The sequence below is a fragment of the Erpetoichthys calabaricus genome, chromosome 4, assembly GCF_900747795.2.
Source record: "Erpetoichthys calabaricus chromosome 4, fErpCal1.3, whole genome shotgun sequence".
NCBI classification, from domain to species: domain Eukaryota; kingdom Metazoa; phylum Chordata; class Cladistia; order Polypteriformes; family Polypteridae; genus Erpetoichthys; species Erpetoichthys calabaricus.
The window spans coordinates 39,147,597-39,163,461 of NC_041397.2; the positions used below are offsets into that span (position 1 = coordinate 39,147,597).

Consider the following 15,865-nt stretch of genomic DNA (forward strand, 5'->3'; position numbering starts at 1 on the left):
AGAGCACATTTAAAACAACATCAGTAATTCTATATCCAAAGTTATTTGCAATAAAATATACAATAGACATAAATAAAATAAATAGGATAAAATGCAATATAACATAATGCAAACCAGCAGTAAACTGAAACAAAAAAAATGACTAAAAGGAAAGAACAATCAATATCACTGAAGGTCACAGAAAACTAGAGCATAGAAATGCATCTTCAGTGTAGTTTTAAACATTCAATTGAGGGTGACTCCTTAATGTAATTGGGTAAAGAATTTCACAGGTGAGGTGCAGCAGCTGCAAAAGCCTTGCCCCCCACTTAGTTTTACACTTAGTATGAGGGATTACAAGAGACAACTGACCGGTAGATCTAAGCTCTCTGAATGGCTTGTATTTAACAAACAATTCAGATGAATAGGTGGGAGCATACCCATGTATTGATTTAAAAACCAGCAGCAAACTTTTAAAATCAATTCTGAAACTGACAGCCAGCCAGTGTTAAGAGGCTAAAATTGGAGTTAGATACAGAATCAAATTTTCTTGCCCTGACCAAAAAACGGGCAGCAGCATTCTGGACCAACTGCAATCTTCAAGACGAGAAAAGATAAAAGCATTAGAAACTTTCTCAAGGTTTCTAGGAGATAACAAAGACTTAACCTTGGCTAAAAGATGAAGCTGGGAAAAGCAACTCTTGACCACAGAAAGTATCTGTTTCTCAAAAGAGAGGTTACTATCTAAAATAACCCCAAGATTCCAAACATGAGTTTAATAAGATTATGCAAAAGAGCCAAAGAGTTGAAAACCAATTTGAGCTTTGGCAGGAGGACCAGCTGTCAGCACTTCTGTTCTATTTTGATTAACATTGATACAATTCTCAGCCATCCTGGATCTAAGTTCTACAAGACAATTGTGCAGCCAATTCTTTGCAGAGTTACACACAAAAATATAAACCTGCATGTCATCAGTATAACGATGAAAAGAAACATTAATCTTCCTAAAATAGCTCTTATAGGATGAAATAAATAGAAAATAAAATAAGACCAAGAAAGGATACCAAATAGCCAGTCCATATTGAATACCTTAGAGGCTGCAGTAAAAGGGATTTAAGACACTGTCAAAGCACTGCTGGAGGCACTCAAGAAATACCTACAACTTTCTGGTATTGGATTGCTGCCTAGAGTGGAGCTGGCCATACTGGTGAGCATTTCCAGTGTGGGAAAAGCATAAGTGAACACAGTGTGAAATGATCTCCGAAACTAGTGAATGGAATCAAGTAGCACTCAATCCAAAGAATTTTGAAAAAAGGTTCCCCAAGGTCAAAACTCAGGTCATGGAGACTACAACCTATAATAATAATAATAATCCATCCATCCATTATCCAACCCGCTGAATCCAAACACAGGATCACGGGGGTCTGCTGGAGCCAATCCCAGCCAACACAGGGCACAAGGCAGGGAACCAATCCTGGGCAGGGTGCCAACCCACAGCAGGACACACACAAACACACCCACACACCAAGGCCAATTTAGAATCGCCAATCCACCTAACCAGCATGTCTTTGGACTGTGGGAGGAAACCGGAGCGCCCGGAGGAAACCCACGCAGACACGGGGAGAACATGCAAACTCCACGCAGGGAGGACCCGGGAGGCGAACACAGGTCCCCAGGTCTCCCAACTGCGAGGCAGCAGCGCTACCCACTGCGCCACCGTGCCGCCCCTAATAATAATAATATAATAATAATTCATTACATTTATATAGCGCTTTTCTCAGTACTCAAAGCGCTATCCACACAGGGAGGAACTGGGAAGTGAACTCAGAATCTTCAGTTCGAATGAGTAAAGAAACAGGGACACAAAGCAGCTTGAAGACAATATTGATGGAAACTGAGTAACACTTGCTCCTACAGGGCAAAAGGGTGTCAGAAAAATACCTCCGCTGTAATAAAGAACACAAAAATGCTAAAGGGCCCCACTTTAACTAATATAGAGTCCCAAACCATCCAAAGGCCACAAAGTAAAATGGGAATAGTGTTGTGAGGTTCATGGCAAAGTGCAGTTTTTAAATAAATAATTGAGACCCAGCATATATACGTGTGCATCAGCATGCATCGCTCATGTGCAAATGTGAGCAGATCAGTCAGGTGCCTCATTCACACCTTGGAGGAAGCAGAGTATCACACCATCACCCAATCAGCCAGATTATATAGTAAGAGAAGTCTGCACGACGCAAAAGAGGATGAACAAAAAGAACAAGAAGGTAAAGAGAATGAAGAGAGACGAAGGTTAATGGAATGGAAAGGAAAGAAATACGGAGAAAAGAGCAGGAACAGGATGGGAGTGGTGCAATTTCTGTGGGGAAGCAGGCTGACAGGAAAGTGGGCCCCATGGGAGGAGCAATGTGGCCAACACTCAACAGGGGTCTAAGGGTTGCTGCTGCTTAGCAGACTTGAAGCTGAAGCAACCAACCACTTCAGGAGGACTCCTGTGTAAGGCTAAGGAGTGGCAGGGGAAAGCAAGGGAGTAAAGCTAAGCATGGCAGCCTGTAAACAACAATTGACTGGCAACAGGGGCCCGACCTGGGTTAAGGGTTATATGTACCTGTTGGTGGACGTCTCCTCATGCCGAGGAATCCGAAAAGGGTTAGCCAGATGTCGGATTATAGAAGAAAGCACCAAGGCTCGTGATTTTAAAAGAGAATTGTCCACCCTGGATTTTGACCTCATATGTCATAACCTTTAACCTCCACGTTCACTGATTTTTATGGATTATTATGGAAAAATATGATCAACTGTGGCAATCCCTAATGGGAGCAGCAGAAAGAAGAAGATTTATTGATTATTTATTGTGTGAAGACTTTTCACTGCATTCTTGAACATTTTTCTGTTTGGTTTTAAATTAAAGCAGTGTTCACTTTTTCACCAACCCCTTGCTGAATGCATCTGCTCTCATTTGCCTGGCTCATCTTGGTCTATGACTATCAATGGTTACGGGTTTGTGAGGCTCCTGGATGCACAAGGAAACATGGAGTTAACCCAGATCATCACAGGTACTCTACAAAAAATTAAAGACTGGCCCAGCAAATTTGAAGCAAGCAATCACTTGCAGGTATCTGTGGCTTGGGGCTCAGTGGGACCCCCTTATGGTTACACTTGCTTTTCTCAAACTCAGTGATGAAGAATCACATGTGTGTCCCTTGAATCCCACACCATATTTTTTAGAGTGGCAAAAAGAGGATAATGTTTTGGCTTTAATAATGACCAAACTGAAATGTGCACAGGGCTGAGCTGTAGTTTACAAAGCAAACTATTTATCATTTCAGCCACAATTCCTGACTATCACTTTATAATCACTTTATAATACAAACTTTTACCAATGTTACTGCACTTTAAATACATCTTTTAATTCTGCTTTCTTCTGGATATGTGTTGTTCTTTTGTTTTCTTCCTTCTTCATCAAGCCAAGGATCTTGGGGTTTGGAGCATATCCTGGCATCCATGGTTACAAAGCAGGAATTAAAAAAAGGCAGGTGCCATAAAATTGTAAAGCATGTTCATGCATACCATCATTTACACTAGGTCAATTAACCAAGCATATTTGTGGGATGTAAGAGGAAACACTGATGAAGGAGTCATAGGATATAACTCACATGAACACAGGAAAAATGTGTAAATAATGCACAAATTGAACCTGAGATTTGGGATCTCTGAAGCTAAAACACTTATGACTGCTGCACCCTGCTCCCAATTTGAATTTTAAACATTTTTCTGAGTCATTTTTTCTGACTCCTTTCAGTCATTCTTGAATAATCCTCTCTGTTAAATTCATTGTTTGTTTTTGATTGCTATCTTGGCCTTATGTGGTGTCGGCATATATGCACACTATCTTAAGAGAATGGTGTGAGTGCAGATTTAATTACTGAAGGATCTGTTTGCTTGAAATTGCAGCTGTCAGAAGAAGGTTACACAGTCATGTTTTTGGAAAGGCAAGCTCAGTAAACTGACATAATTTGTCAAGCAATACAGCAAACACAGTGAGTTGCCATAACAAAAGTTGCCTTTATTTTTATATCTTCTGTTACTTCAGACAAACTAAAATGTGACCATATTCAGCACTATATATCTTCTGAAAATAATTGTAGTAGTACTAATGTTTCACACAGAGTAGACATCACAGGAGAGGTTTCCAAAAAAAACATTATACATCTTCTCAGTTCCTCAATCAAAACCAAAGGTGACTGGAGTTTCTCTGTAGACTTTGGAATAGACTTATGCTCACCATTAAGTCCCGCGGTACTATTGATGAGTTTAAATCTAAATTAAAGACCCATCTTTTTTCTCTTACTTTCATTTCAGTTTTAGGTTCTCCTAGAGTTTTTGTTAGTCCACTAATATGTTACTTTTAATTTCATTTTAATAACTCTTACCATCTTCTTTTTAATCTATTGTTTTTTGTATTACATTTAGTTTAATTTTAACTTTAATTTTCTTATTTCTTGTATGTATGTTTTCAGATTATTTTATTTATATATTTAATATTCTACTATGTGATTTTATTTATAATTTTTTGCTATGTATGTAGTGGTTGTTATTTAATTCATTTAACTGGAAAGCACTTTTGGTCAACTTCTGTTATTTTTAAATGTGCTGTATAAATTAATGACTTGACTTAACTTTTAGTAACAATAGATCACAACATTTCAGACATTGCACTTACCAATTCAGCAAATTTAAATACATAATGGAGAAGGAATTTTTATGAGTGACTTCTAAAATTTAACCCATTACAATATGAAATTAGCCTGTTAAAAATTTTAGTTGCGGCAGATGACAAACTACTGAATATAATTCATTCATCTTCATTAAATGGCATCATCCTTCATTGTTACAAAGTGTATAGCATGTCAAGTTTAGCTTTCACATTAGTATAACTGCATTTAACAGTCATTGTTAGTATCAATTTTCTATATGTAAAAAAGTATAGCACATTATGGCATCCAAGTTTTACTTTTTGCTTCTTCCATAAACGGAAGACAGCAGTTGCCAACAGTATTGGTCAAATTTGAATTTTATAGAAACATTTGATTTTTGGTTTATCCAAGTAATGCACATAAGATGGTGTCAAAGAAATCTCTAAAAGCTTTTACTGACCACAAAAGCCAACAAAATGCCTTTACAAATAAATAAACCTATCTTTCTATATTAAACTTTATATCAATCACGCACAATAGCACAATATTCCTCAACATGCTGGAAAAAGTTGATGCAATCATCCCAACACATCCCACACTTCAGAAGTCAGACTAGGTATGCTGATATAGTAGTCATCCATTGTAATGTAAATCTGTTGGTAATTCATACAGTTTTGCATCTAGCATTTCTGTTGATTCTGGGGAAGCAAAACAATTTCCACCAGGCTGATGTTGTCTAGAATTAAAGTGAATTTAATGCTTTTCACACTACAGTATGTACTGTAGTGGGCGTTAATGTCAGGGTAGACAGTGGATTAAGAAGCTCTTTTCCCAAACAAATCAGTAATGGCTGTATTGACCACCAATCTAGCAATCTTAACAGCTAGCGTCTACACTGCCTTATTGGCTGAGAAAGGTACATGGCTGCCAGATGAATGATATAAATCTGAAATTTTTTCAGAGGACTCTAATGATTTAGTGAAATGTGACCATTTTCAGTTGTATGTAAGTGAAATGTAAACATATGTATGTATCAAAATTTTTGGTATGCAATATAAATGTTGAGGGTCTTTAACATTTACGTTAGGAGACTAAGTATGCTTTACACCTATGAGGTTTTGTTGTCTAATATATCTATATTTTTAAATATGTGTACATGGCCCTGTTAAATTTTAGTGCTCCTTTCATTGGGAAAACAACACAGAACAAATGTTCTACGGTAAAATTTAAGATTTAACTTGATTAGTGTCTTGAAATCTGCCAGGCTGAGACCTGAAGGTTAAGAACTGAACCTGCAACCTTCCAGTAATCATTTGTTTAACAATATTTGTGGTTTCTTCTTTTATGTTTCTCTTTTTTATTAAAGAAACTTAATTCTTTGATACCCCATGAAACATGTTTACTTTTTAAATTAACAATTTCACTATTTGAAAACATAAAATAACCTATTGAATTTATCTGTAATTTATTTATAATGATTTCGTATAAGAATGGCTATCCTGATGTTTATACATTAGAATTGCTGACATTACACAAGCAATAAATAATTTAACAGAGGTATTCATATTACTGTAATCATCTAACATTATTTCCAAAGAGTAGTCAATAGATTGATATATTCACCGGTTAAATATCCGATTTTTAATACACTTTGTAAAAATATTACGGATTTCTTTGGTGTTAAGACCATAAATTATTGGGTTAGCAACCGGAGGCAAAACAACCATTAAAGTTCCCATTGCTTTAATTGCATTTGGTGAGACATTTGGAAATCTTAGGGCTATAATTGAAAATAATGCTGTTATTTCAAAAAGAAAATATACACTTAAATGAGTAGAACACGTGTGGATTGCCTTGCTTTTACTGTTATTTTCTGTTTTGAATAAGCACGTAATTAATATTTTAGTGTATGTAAATGCAATTGCAGAAAACGATACCGTGCTTAAAAAATATGTGACAAATAAACCGTACATATTGTTCACAGTTGTGTCAACACAAGATAATAAATATAAAGATCCATTGAAGCAATACACGTGAACTATAAGTGATCTACATCGCGGAAGTCTTAAAGTAAGAAAAAAGAGAATAAAAAGCAAAACAAAAGCTACTCCCCAGGCGAGCAAACAAAGCTTGACTGTCGTCTTGGTAGTCATAATCGCGTGGTATCGCAAAGGGTTACAAATCGCAAAGTATCTGTCTATAGCCATAACGGTTAGTATAAGCTGAGTAGCACTTCCGTATGAGTGAATGCAAAAAGCCTGAATCACACAAGCATAAATCGAAATTTGTTTAACTTCTGTCATAACCCCATACATCAACCTGGGCATTAGAGCAGTGCTTCCAATTAGGTCGCAGATTATCATATTGGAAAGCAACGTATACATCGGTGTATGTAATTGTCGATGGAAAACAATTGCAAATAAAAGTGTTAAGTTCCCGGCAAGAATCACAGAATATACAACAAGAGATAAAATGAAAACAGGGACTCGAAGCTCTGGGAGAATACTGAAACCTTCCAAAATTAACATTGACGAGTTTTCTGAAGATTCGGTCATTTTGGAGTTGATGAGTTGTATTTGATCTGAAACACAAAAAAATATATATCAAATTATGGCATTATAGACATGAATTTAAAACTGCATTTAAAAAATATAAACTACTGTAAACAAATGCAATTTTAAAAGTATGCTGAGTGCGACTTGAATAAAATCAAAAATTGTATATAGGTTTAGATATCAGAACAGGTTGCATTAATGTTTTGTCTCACGTTCAGTGACTAAATTGAGAAAATTAACCTATAGTATGGGACCATTTTATTCTCTAGAGCTAACAGCTAATACTGTCGTGGCGTGCGTTTCCTGAAAACAATTTTAGCGATTAACGAGAGTCGTTACGGTGTATACGAGTCTTTTACGTACGTTTCCTAATACCAATCTTAAGAGCCAGCATAAAGTACAGTACTGTTTAGTTAATCACGCCTTACAAAAAAGCAGCACAAGTCAAATGAACAATAGTCGAATAGTGATATTTTCATTTAGGTGATTCTTTAACCCTTGTTAAATGGAAAATAAAAGTTGCGAAAGTACTATGAAGTACACATAATACCATATATCAAAATATACTACGACAGAGCGTATAGAACGAAATCGAATACGTAATTGTTTATAAAACAAACAGAAAAATGTCTGACACACTTCATTAAACAAAATCCCACTTACCTGGAGAAAAAAAATATAAGCCTGTTCTATTAGATAAGATTAGAGTGTCACGGTTTGCTATGCCACACACTAAGGATTTTTTTTTCTTTAGGTGCTCCTGTTTCCCTGCACAATCCAAAGACATGCAGGTTAGGTCAGTTGGTGTTTATAAATAGGCGATGGGCCGGCGTTCTGTGCAGGTGCTATTCTTTCTTTTCGACCGATGTTTGCTGTATATGCTCAAGTTTCATCATAACCCTGTCCTGAAGAAGATGGATGGATGAAAATAATATAAAGAATGGAAAAAGCTTGCACATCACAATATATTTTACTTTCGGACACATACCACTTGGACAGCCTGGTGGAAATGTGTAAATTATTAAGGTATTGTTAAAAAAAATAAATACATTTCATTATGTATTAGAAATTCCCACACTCCTTTGGACAATGCACCATGCGTTTATTTTACAAATATAAACGGAATAGCTGAAGTATAATGCTATGCACACACACTACTTATATACGTTGGCAGCAACAGTGCATTTTCTACATTAACTATGCCTATACCATTTCTTCCAATACGGGTTTGCTGATGTACTGTACTGTCTCGCTCTTCTGTCGCCGCCTGAAGGTTATCAACAGGCAAGCAGACATTGGATGCCCGCTAACAAGTAGCTGTCTAACAACAAACTGCTTCTTTGTTTTTCACACTGTTGTATTGGCTCATATGACTATATCGTGGGTTCTCCGAGGCTACTTTGCCACAATATCCTATATGTAACAAGGCTCTGAGATGGTGGCTGTAGGAATGAGAATCAGTTACATCCCTCTGGTTTAATTTTAATAATGTGTGAATGCCAGGTTCGTGAAGTAGTGCTCGAAGACAAAGAATGGATTCAACGGATGTTACTCTGGGTCTGCTTTCTTCACGGCAGCCGTACTCTCTCCATCCAAACGTATCAACTCTTAGTTCCTGTCCTTCCCTTTTTTTCTTTCTTCCCGCTTCTCCACATAGCCAATTATAACACATAAAACGTCTCCTTGAAAGTAAAGGTAACTGCGACCTTACAACACCGACTGTTCAAAATTTAAAGAACATGGAAATACCGTCAACCTTTGAATTTGTAAGTATTAACAGTATAATTTACTTAAATTAACATGTTATCTACAAAATGGAATGCATTTCATAATGAAAATCATATAATCTCAACATAAAACTTTCAGAGAACTGTCGTAATTTGAATTTTATTTACTTTTTGTGGTAATCGCTGCCCATTCTGTACGTGCAAAAGGAAGAAGGTTCAAATAGCAAGCAGCGATTAACGACTAGGTCTGGGAACACATAAATTAATGTATAACGTGCAATTTTAGTTATGATGAGATTTGAGGAACTAAATTAACGATCGATGGAGTTTCTTAGCGTTACAATGCATTCGGGAAACGCATGCACGCCTGTACTATTAATCATGCCAATTCAACTGTTAAAGTAAGTTTCTTTAACTAAATTCGAGCCCGGCGAATCTTTCATTTGCTTCCAAAACACACAAGCTATCGAATTAAGCCTAACTTAAATAAACTTATAATGTGTTTCTGAAGTGTGTAGACAACACATCCTTCAAATAACTGTGTCTTAATTGGTTAAGTTAATTATAAAATCTTGCCAAACTCTTAAATGATACAGTATATATATATGTGTCCTTTTCTGTCTATATGTCAGCATGTAGTTTTATGTCTGAAAACGAAATAAAACGAAAGAATTACCTTTTGAAAATCAATTGAGCATCTGTTTCTATTTAAACGAGGTTATACTTGAAATAAAATACATAACAAATCTGAGACGAGTGTGAACGCGCTGTGAATTTCGCTCATAAACCACTGTGCAACCGAATCCACAAGCCGTCTCTTTATATTTCTGTTAGACCCCGCCTCCAAAAACCACTCAGCTCACACACTTCTCGTATTTTCCAGAAATTATTTTGCATTACCTTTAGTAACAGAGTGTTATACCGTGTTAGCCATTATGGATGCAATGAGAAGTTAAGCAAAATGACGCCTAGCTCAGACTACAATTTGCCTGAAGAAGGGGCCTGAACTGCCTCGAAAGTCTGCATATTGTAATCTATTCAGTTAGTCAATAAAACGTGCACTTTGCTTCACTAATCATTGTTCTCATTACATTGTAAAAAAAAAAAGCATAATTTACCAGAAAGAGTGTTTACAACCATGTTTAAAAGGATATAATTTGCTATAAAAGCCAGATCCACTGTTTTAAAAAAGTGGCTTTACAAGACTTATTTAAATTTTTGTTATTCTTTACCAATGTTCTTACATTTTTTGCGGAAAGGGTATTTCTAAAATCTGGTCAGAAATAAAATGAAAGGTGACTGTTTTGAAAGACTGTATATATTGTAAAACCCAAATGAATTCTTTGTGAGGAACAAATTAAAAGCCAGTCTTTATTTCCAGCAGCCAAAGAACCACCTGCCTGTTTCTGACTTAAAGGATCCATTGCCTGGAAAATTCTGACAGATTTTGAAAGTGCATTGCTCAACAGGCTTCCAAAATGAAAATATACCTCTCACTTTAAAAAGCTGAATTACTGAATTCTGTAAAATAATGTACTGTATTGTCATTATGGATTTCAGTATATCTATAAGCTAGTTTTTAGATTATATTTTTATTTTCACAACAAATGTCATTGGGATGCAGAACTAAATTTTACATAATTTGAGCAAATTCTTCTTAGGTGAGAAAGATGGTTACCTTTTTATGGGAGCTCATGCCAATCTTCACCAATACTGGAATGTTCACTACAGCATGATGCAGGGCTCTTATTTTCTACGTCACAGAGTATGTAGTGGTGAAAATAAAAATAATTTACTACTCAAAAAATTAAAGGAACACTTTTAATCAGAGTAAAGCATCAAGTCAGTGAAACTTCTGGGATATTGATCTGGTCAGTTAAGTAGCAGAGGGAGTTGTTAATCAGTTTCAGCTGCTTTAGTGTTAATTAAATTAATAACAGGTGCACTAGAGGGGCAACAATGAGACAACCCCCAAAACAGGAATGGTTTAACAGGTAAAGGCCACTGACATTTTCGTTCCTCATCTTTTCTGACTGTATTTTCACTAGTTTTGCATTTGACTGTGGTCAGTGTCAATACTGGTAGCATGAGGTGATACCTGGACCCTACAGAGGTTGTACAGGTAGTCCACCGTCTCCAGGATGACGTCTCCAGAAGATTGCCAGAATGTTTGCTATGTCTCCCAGCACAGTCTCAAGGGCATGGAGAAGATTCCAGGAGACATGCAGTTACTCCAGGAGAGCTGGACAGGGCCATAGAAGGTCCTTAACCAATCAGCAGGACCGGTATATGCTCCTTTGTTCAAGGAGGAACAGGACAAGCACTTTCAGAGCCCTACAAAATTACCTCCAGCTGGCCATTGGTGTGAATGTCTGACTAAACAATCAGAAACAAACTTAATGAGGGTGGCTTGAGGACCTGACGTCCACCACTGGCGCCCTGTGCTTTTCACAGAGGAGAGCAAGTTCACCCTGAGTACATGTGACAGAGGTGAAAAGGTCTGGAGAAGCCATGGAGAACATTTTGCAGCCTGTAACATCATTCAGAATGACAAGTTTGGTGGTGGCTCAGTGATGGTCTGGCGAGGCATATCCCCAGACTGACCTCTATAGGCTAAACAATGGCACCTTGACTGCCATTAGGTATCGGGATGAAATTGTTGGGCCCATTGTCAGACCCAATGCTGGTGCAGTGGGTCCTGGGTTCCTCCTGGTGCACGACATGTTTTGAGAGTATGCAGGCAGTTCCTGGACGATGAAGGAACTGATACCATTGACTGGCCCCCATGCTGGCCTGACATAAATACAATAGAACACCTCTGGGACATTATGTTTCAGTCTATCCGACGCCGCCAGGTTGTACCTCAGACTGTCATGGAGCTCAGTGATACCCTGGTCCAGATCTGGGAGGAGATCCCCCAGGACACCTTCCTTCGTCTCATTAGGAGCATGCCCCAACGTTGTCAGGCATACATACAAGCACATGGGGGCCATACAAACCAATTGGAATATGATTTTGAGTTGCTGCAATGAAATTTCAGCAAAATGGAGTAGTCTGCCGCATCATTTTTTCACTTTAATTGCATTGCATTCCAGAGGCAGATGAAACTGGGTCGTTGATATGGTTTTGCATACACCATTCAAAATGACCCAAAACTTGCAGACTGTTATGATTTTCAATACATTTTTAAGAAATTCTAAGGATTTATGTATTTTGTCTTGACAATTTGTTTGAAATTTTCTGGGATTTCAGATTTGCTGATTTCAGTTTTACTTTATTTTTTTTGTTTTATTTTTATTTGGGACTTGCATTTATTTTTATGACATATTTTTAAATTTACTACATCACCATTTAGTTCCTTTGTAGCACTACCATTTTGAGCTTCAGTTGCTAGAGCCCATTGCTAGGCTCACTGTTACTTGAAGTTATGATATGTGACAATCATTTATGTACAGTATCAAAACCATCAATGCTTGTGATTCTCCATCAAAGATAGTAGATATTCAAGAGACTTAGTGGCGGTATATTTTCAATTTTAAAGAAGCATTAGAACTGAAATTTTCTATTATTTTTGATTGTATGTTTAGCAAATATTTTGACTTTGACAGTCAGGTTTGTTTCGATTTTTTGGTTCTGACCCCAGCAACGTTTCTGTCTACTATCCTCATTTACTAGCTCGTTACCCCTATAGGGGAACCATTTTTGCTTCCTCATAGAACCATCCACATTAAGTTTCCAAAAAGAACCATTATTTATTAAAAATTCCCATGAATAAAGGGTTACAGATTTGTGGAATACCAATGGTTTCCTGATTTTAATAAGACTCTTGCAGCCTACAAGAACACAGGCTAAGTTTCAGATTTCTTAATCTGTCAGTATCCATTAGTCTGCTATACATTAAAGATTTCTGTTTAATCCTCATATTAAGAACATTTTCAAAGCCCAAAGAACCAAATTAATATGCAAAGAACTCCTCCAGGAATGAAATAGTTCTTTGTCAAGCAATGGTTGTACGAGGAACCACACAACCCAGTCAAGTGCCATTTAGGAACCAATATTTTTAAGAGGGTATGACTGATCACAGGTAATGCAACAAACACATTGTTTATTATCAATATCCTTGTAAAATAACTCCTAAAAGAAATTAGAGTGAGGTATGATTATGCATACTCACCCGGATTCTCCATCAAAAGTGATGGTACTAGTGATTATTTCTCAATCATGATTGTTTGTCTGCAATCTGAATTGTTTGCTTGATCTAAGTCAACTAGATACTAAATATATTTGCAACCAAATTCTGAAACATCTCTCTGAGTCTGGGTACACCTGCAGTGTTCGAACATTGTTGAGAAGAGGTAGATGAGATTGGTAATTTTCTTATATATGCCCCGAGACATCTGGGGTCTCATGTATAAATGGTGTGTACGCACATATATGTTGTATTTACCTGTTTCCATGCTCACATCGCGATGTATAAAAACTAAAGTTGGAGTAAAACCATGCACATTCTCATGCCAGCACCACTCATTGCAAACACACTTTTTCGCTCGGTTTTGCAAATTGTCGGCACCCAGCATCAAAGCAGTGCTACTGTTCCTGTGTGGTTTCCCTTACTTTTTTAGATTCACATCCATGATGCGGGCTATATCAATTACAATGAAATTAACTGCATATCTTTTTTAATTTAAGGCACCTGATTGCAATCAACCTGTAACAATATAATAGTGCACGGAATTGCCAAGCTAATTCAAATACCACAGCTGTTGTTACTCTCAGTGCACCACTCAGAGTATTTTAACCAATTGTATCTGAGTGTGGAATCACAGCTCTATAGCAGCCGATCAGAAAGCTCTACGGCGGGTTGTATCAAGAGCGCAGAGGATTATCGGGATACAGTTTCCAGCCCTGGAGCATATTTATAGCACACTCTATGTAAGGAAACCCACTAGCATCTGCATGGATTTCACCCAGCCACTCATTCCACTCCAATCTGACAAAAGCTTTGGAGCCTTTTGAGGCTCAGAAACAGCTTCATCAGAGCTATAAACACACTCCGTCAGTCCACCAAGTGCTCCTGGTAGAACTGTTTGTACTTATAATTACAACTACCTCACTGTAAAATTGCACTACAGCTGTAATATAGCACAACCTGAGCCACTTTATGAGCCATGTGCACTATCTTCACAATATGTACATGTATATTGTACATATGCTTTCATACTGTATATTTTTCATTGTTTTTATCATATTATTATTATTGTTGTTGTTGTTGTTATTTTATCATTTTATAGGAAAATACATTTATGGAGGATTTGCATAAACAAAACTCATTATATCATACAATCACAATAAAGGAATTCAATTAATTTCAATAGAAGAGAGTGCAAATTTACAGATGATGATGACTGGCTTCTGTCAATTTAGATTTCCAAGAGCTATCCTCTTGGAGCTCTGTGCTGTTAGAATACTAAGATGTAAATTTGATATAATTTTTATGATGAAATCCATTAAAGTATGCATTTTACATTTTACAGATAAATCGTTAACTTCATAAATAATGTATGCTGATAATAATTAAACATGTGGAGCATGATGGCACAGCAGTAGCAATGAGCTGGCACACCATCCAGGGATTCTTACTGCCTCACTCTTGATACTTGCTGGGACTGGTGCGACCCTGGATGGATAGATGGATGGATTAATTAAACATGTATCACAATGATTTTTCAATGTTCCTTAAAAGTTTTAGAGAATCGGGGTTAAAAGCTTACACTATGACTGTAGTGTTTGATATTTATCACAGAGCTTATATTGTGGGGATTGGTTATGTGGAGGAAGAAAATGGAAGGACAGGAATTGGGGGTTGATAATTTTAATAGTGACAGTACTGCTACAGTAAATTATTTAATCGAGAGTCACACACATCCCAGCAAGCATCTTGCAGGAGGCAGGAACAATCCCTGGACAGGGCACCAGCTTATTGCTACCACTGTGCCACCGTGTCCCCATGTTTAATACATATTTTAATGCATTTCATCATGAAAATTATATCATAGTATTCTAAAATGTTCAGAGAGCTGTAATATCATGAATGTAGTGTATTACGTGTGGGGGTCAGTGCCTGTGTGCTCCTGTCAGCGTAAAAGAAAGCTCGTTTAAGAAGCATGTAGTAATTCACACAAATAGAACACATAGAATGCGAAGCATTTAACATACTACTTTACTTATGATGGGATTTGAGAAACTCTAGTAAATTAAACATCAGTTTTAAGAAGAAGTTTACATTTTTCTACTTTAATGACAAAATTAAGTACAAGATTAAAGTGGAAATCTTAAGAATAAAGTTGACATTTCAATCTTTTTTCCTTCACTGTGTCCCTGCTTTTTTTTTCTTTTCTCTGTACGCTTATACTCTTTCTTATGTCACTCAGACAGTGGACTATAACTCGCCTTTTCACAGTGACTTTGCTACCTCTCTTTCTTTTTACTTTGGGCACTGTACAACTTTCTGAACTTGAACTTTCGAGTGTTTCCGCCAGTCTGTATCACTCAATCAACTTCCTTTAGTTGTTCATATCACTGCTTAAGCCAACAACTAGTATTCTTTCCTTGCCTCCTCTTCGCATTTGCTGAAATTCTTATTTTTTTCCAGTGCTTTTGCCATTGTCTTTTTACAAAATGCTGAACTTTTTTGAGGCTATTTATATTGGATTCCATATTCAAATGGGCGTAATTCTATGATGAGCTCCGGTGGGGGAGTGGGGGGGGGGCAGTAGGCACGTGCACATATGTTACTTTTCACGCTGACCAGGATTTATGGGGCAGAAATGCACGGAAGTTGGCATATGCACAGTTTTGTGCATCTGAAATTTTTTGTGCATATGCACATTTACACTTTTCTCCGTAT

At 36.9% G+C, this 15,865-nt stretch overlaps 1 protein-coding gene across 1 annotated transcript; it reads right to left on the bottom strand.

Moving 5' to 3' along the window:
* Positions 1 to 6,177: 6,177 nt before the first annotated feature.
* LOC114651023 (olfactory receptor 11-like) lies at positions 6,178 to 7,223 on the bottom strand. Its single transcript, XM_028800978.2, has one exon. The coding sequence runs from the start codon at positions 7,202 to 7,204 to the stop codon at positions 6,296 to 6,298; it is 909 nt and encodes a 302-aa protein (XP_028656811.2). The 5' UTR covers positions 7,205 to 7,223; the 3' UTR covers positions 6,178 to 6,295.
* Positions 7,224 to 15,865: the final 8,642 nt, after the last annotated feature.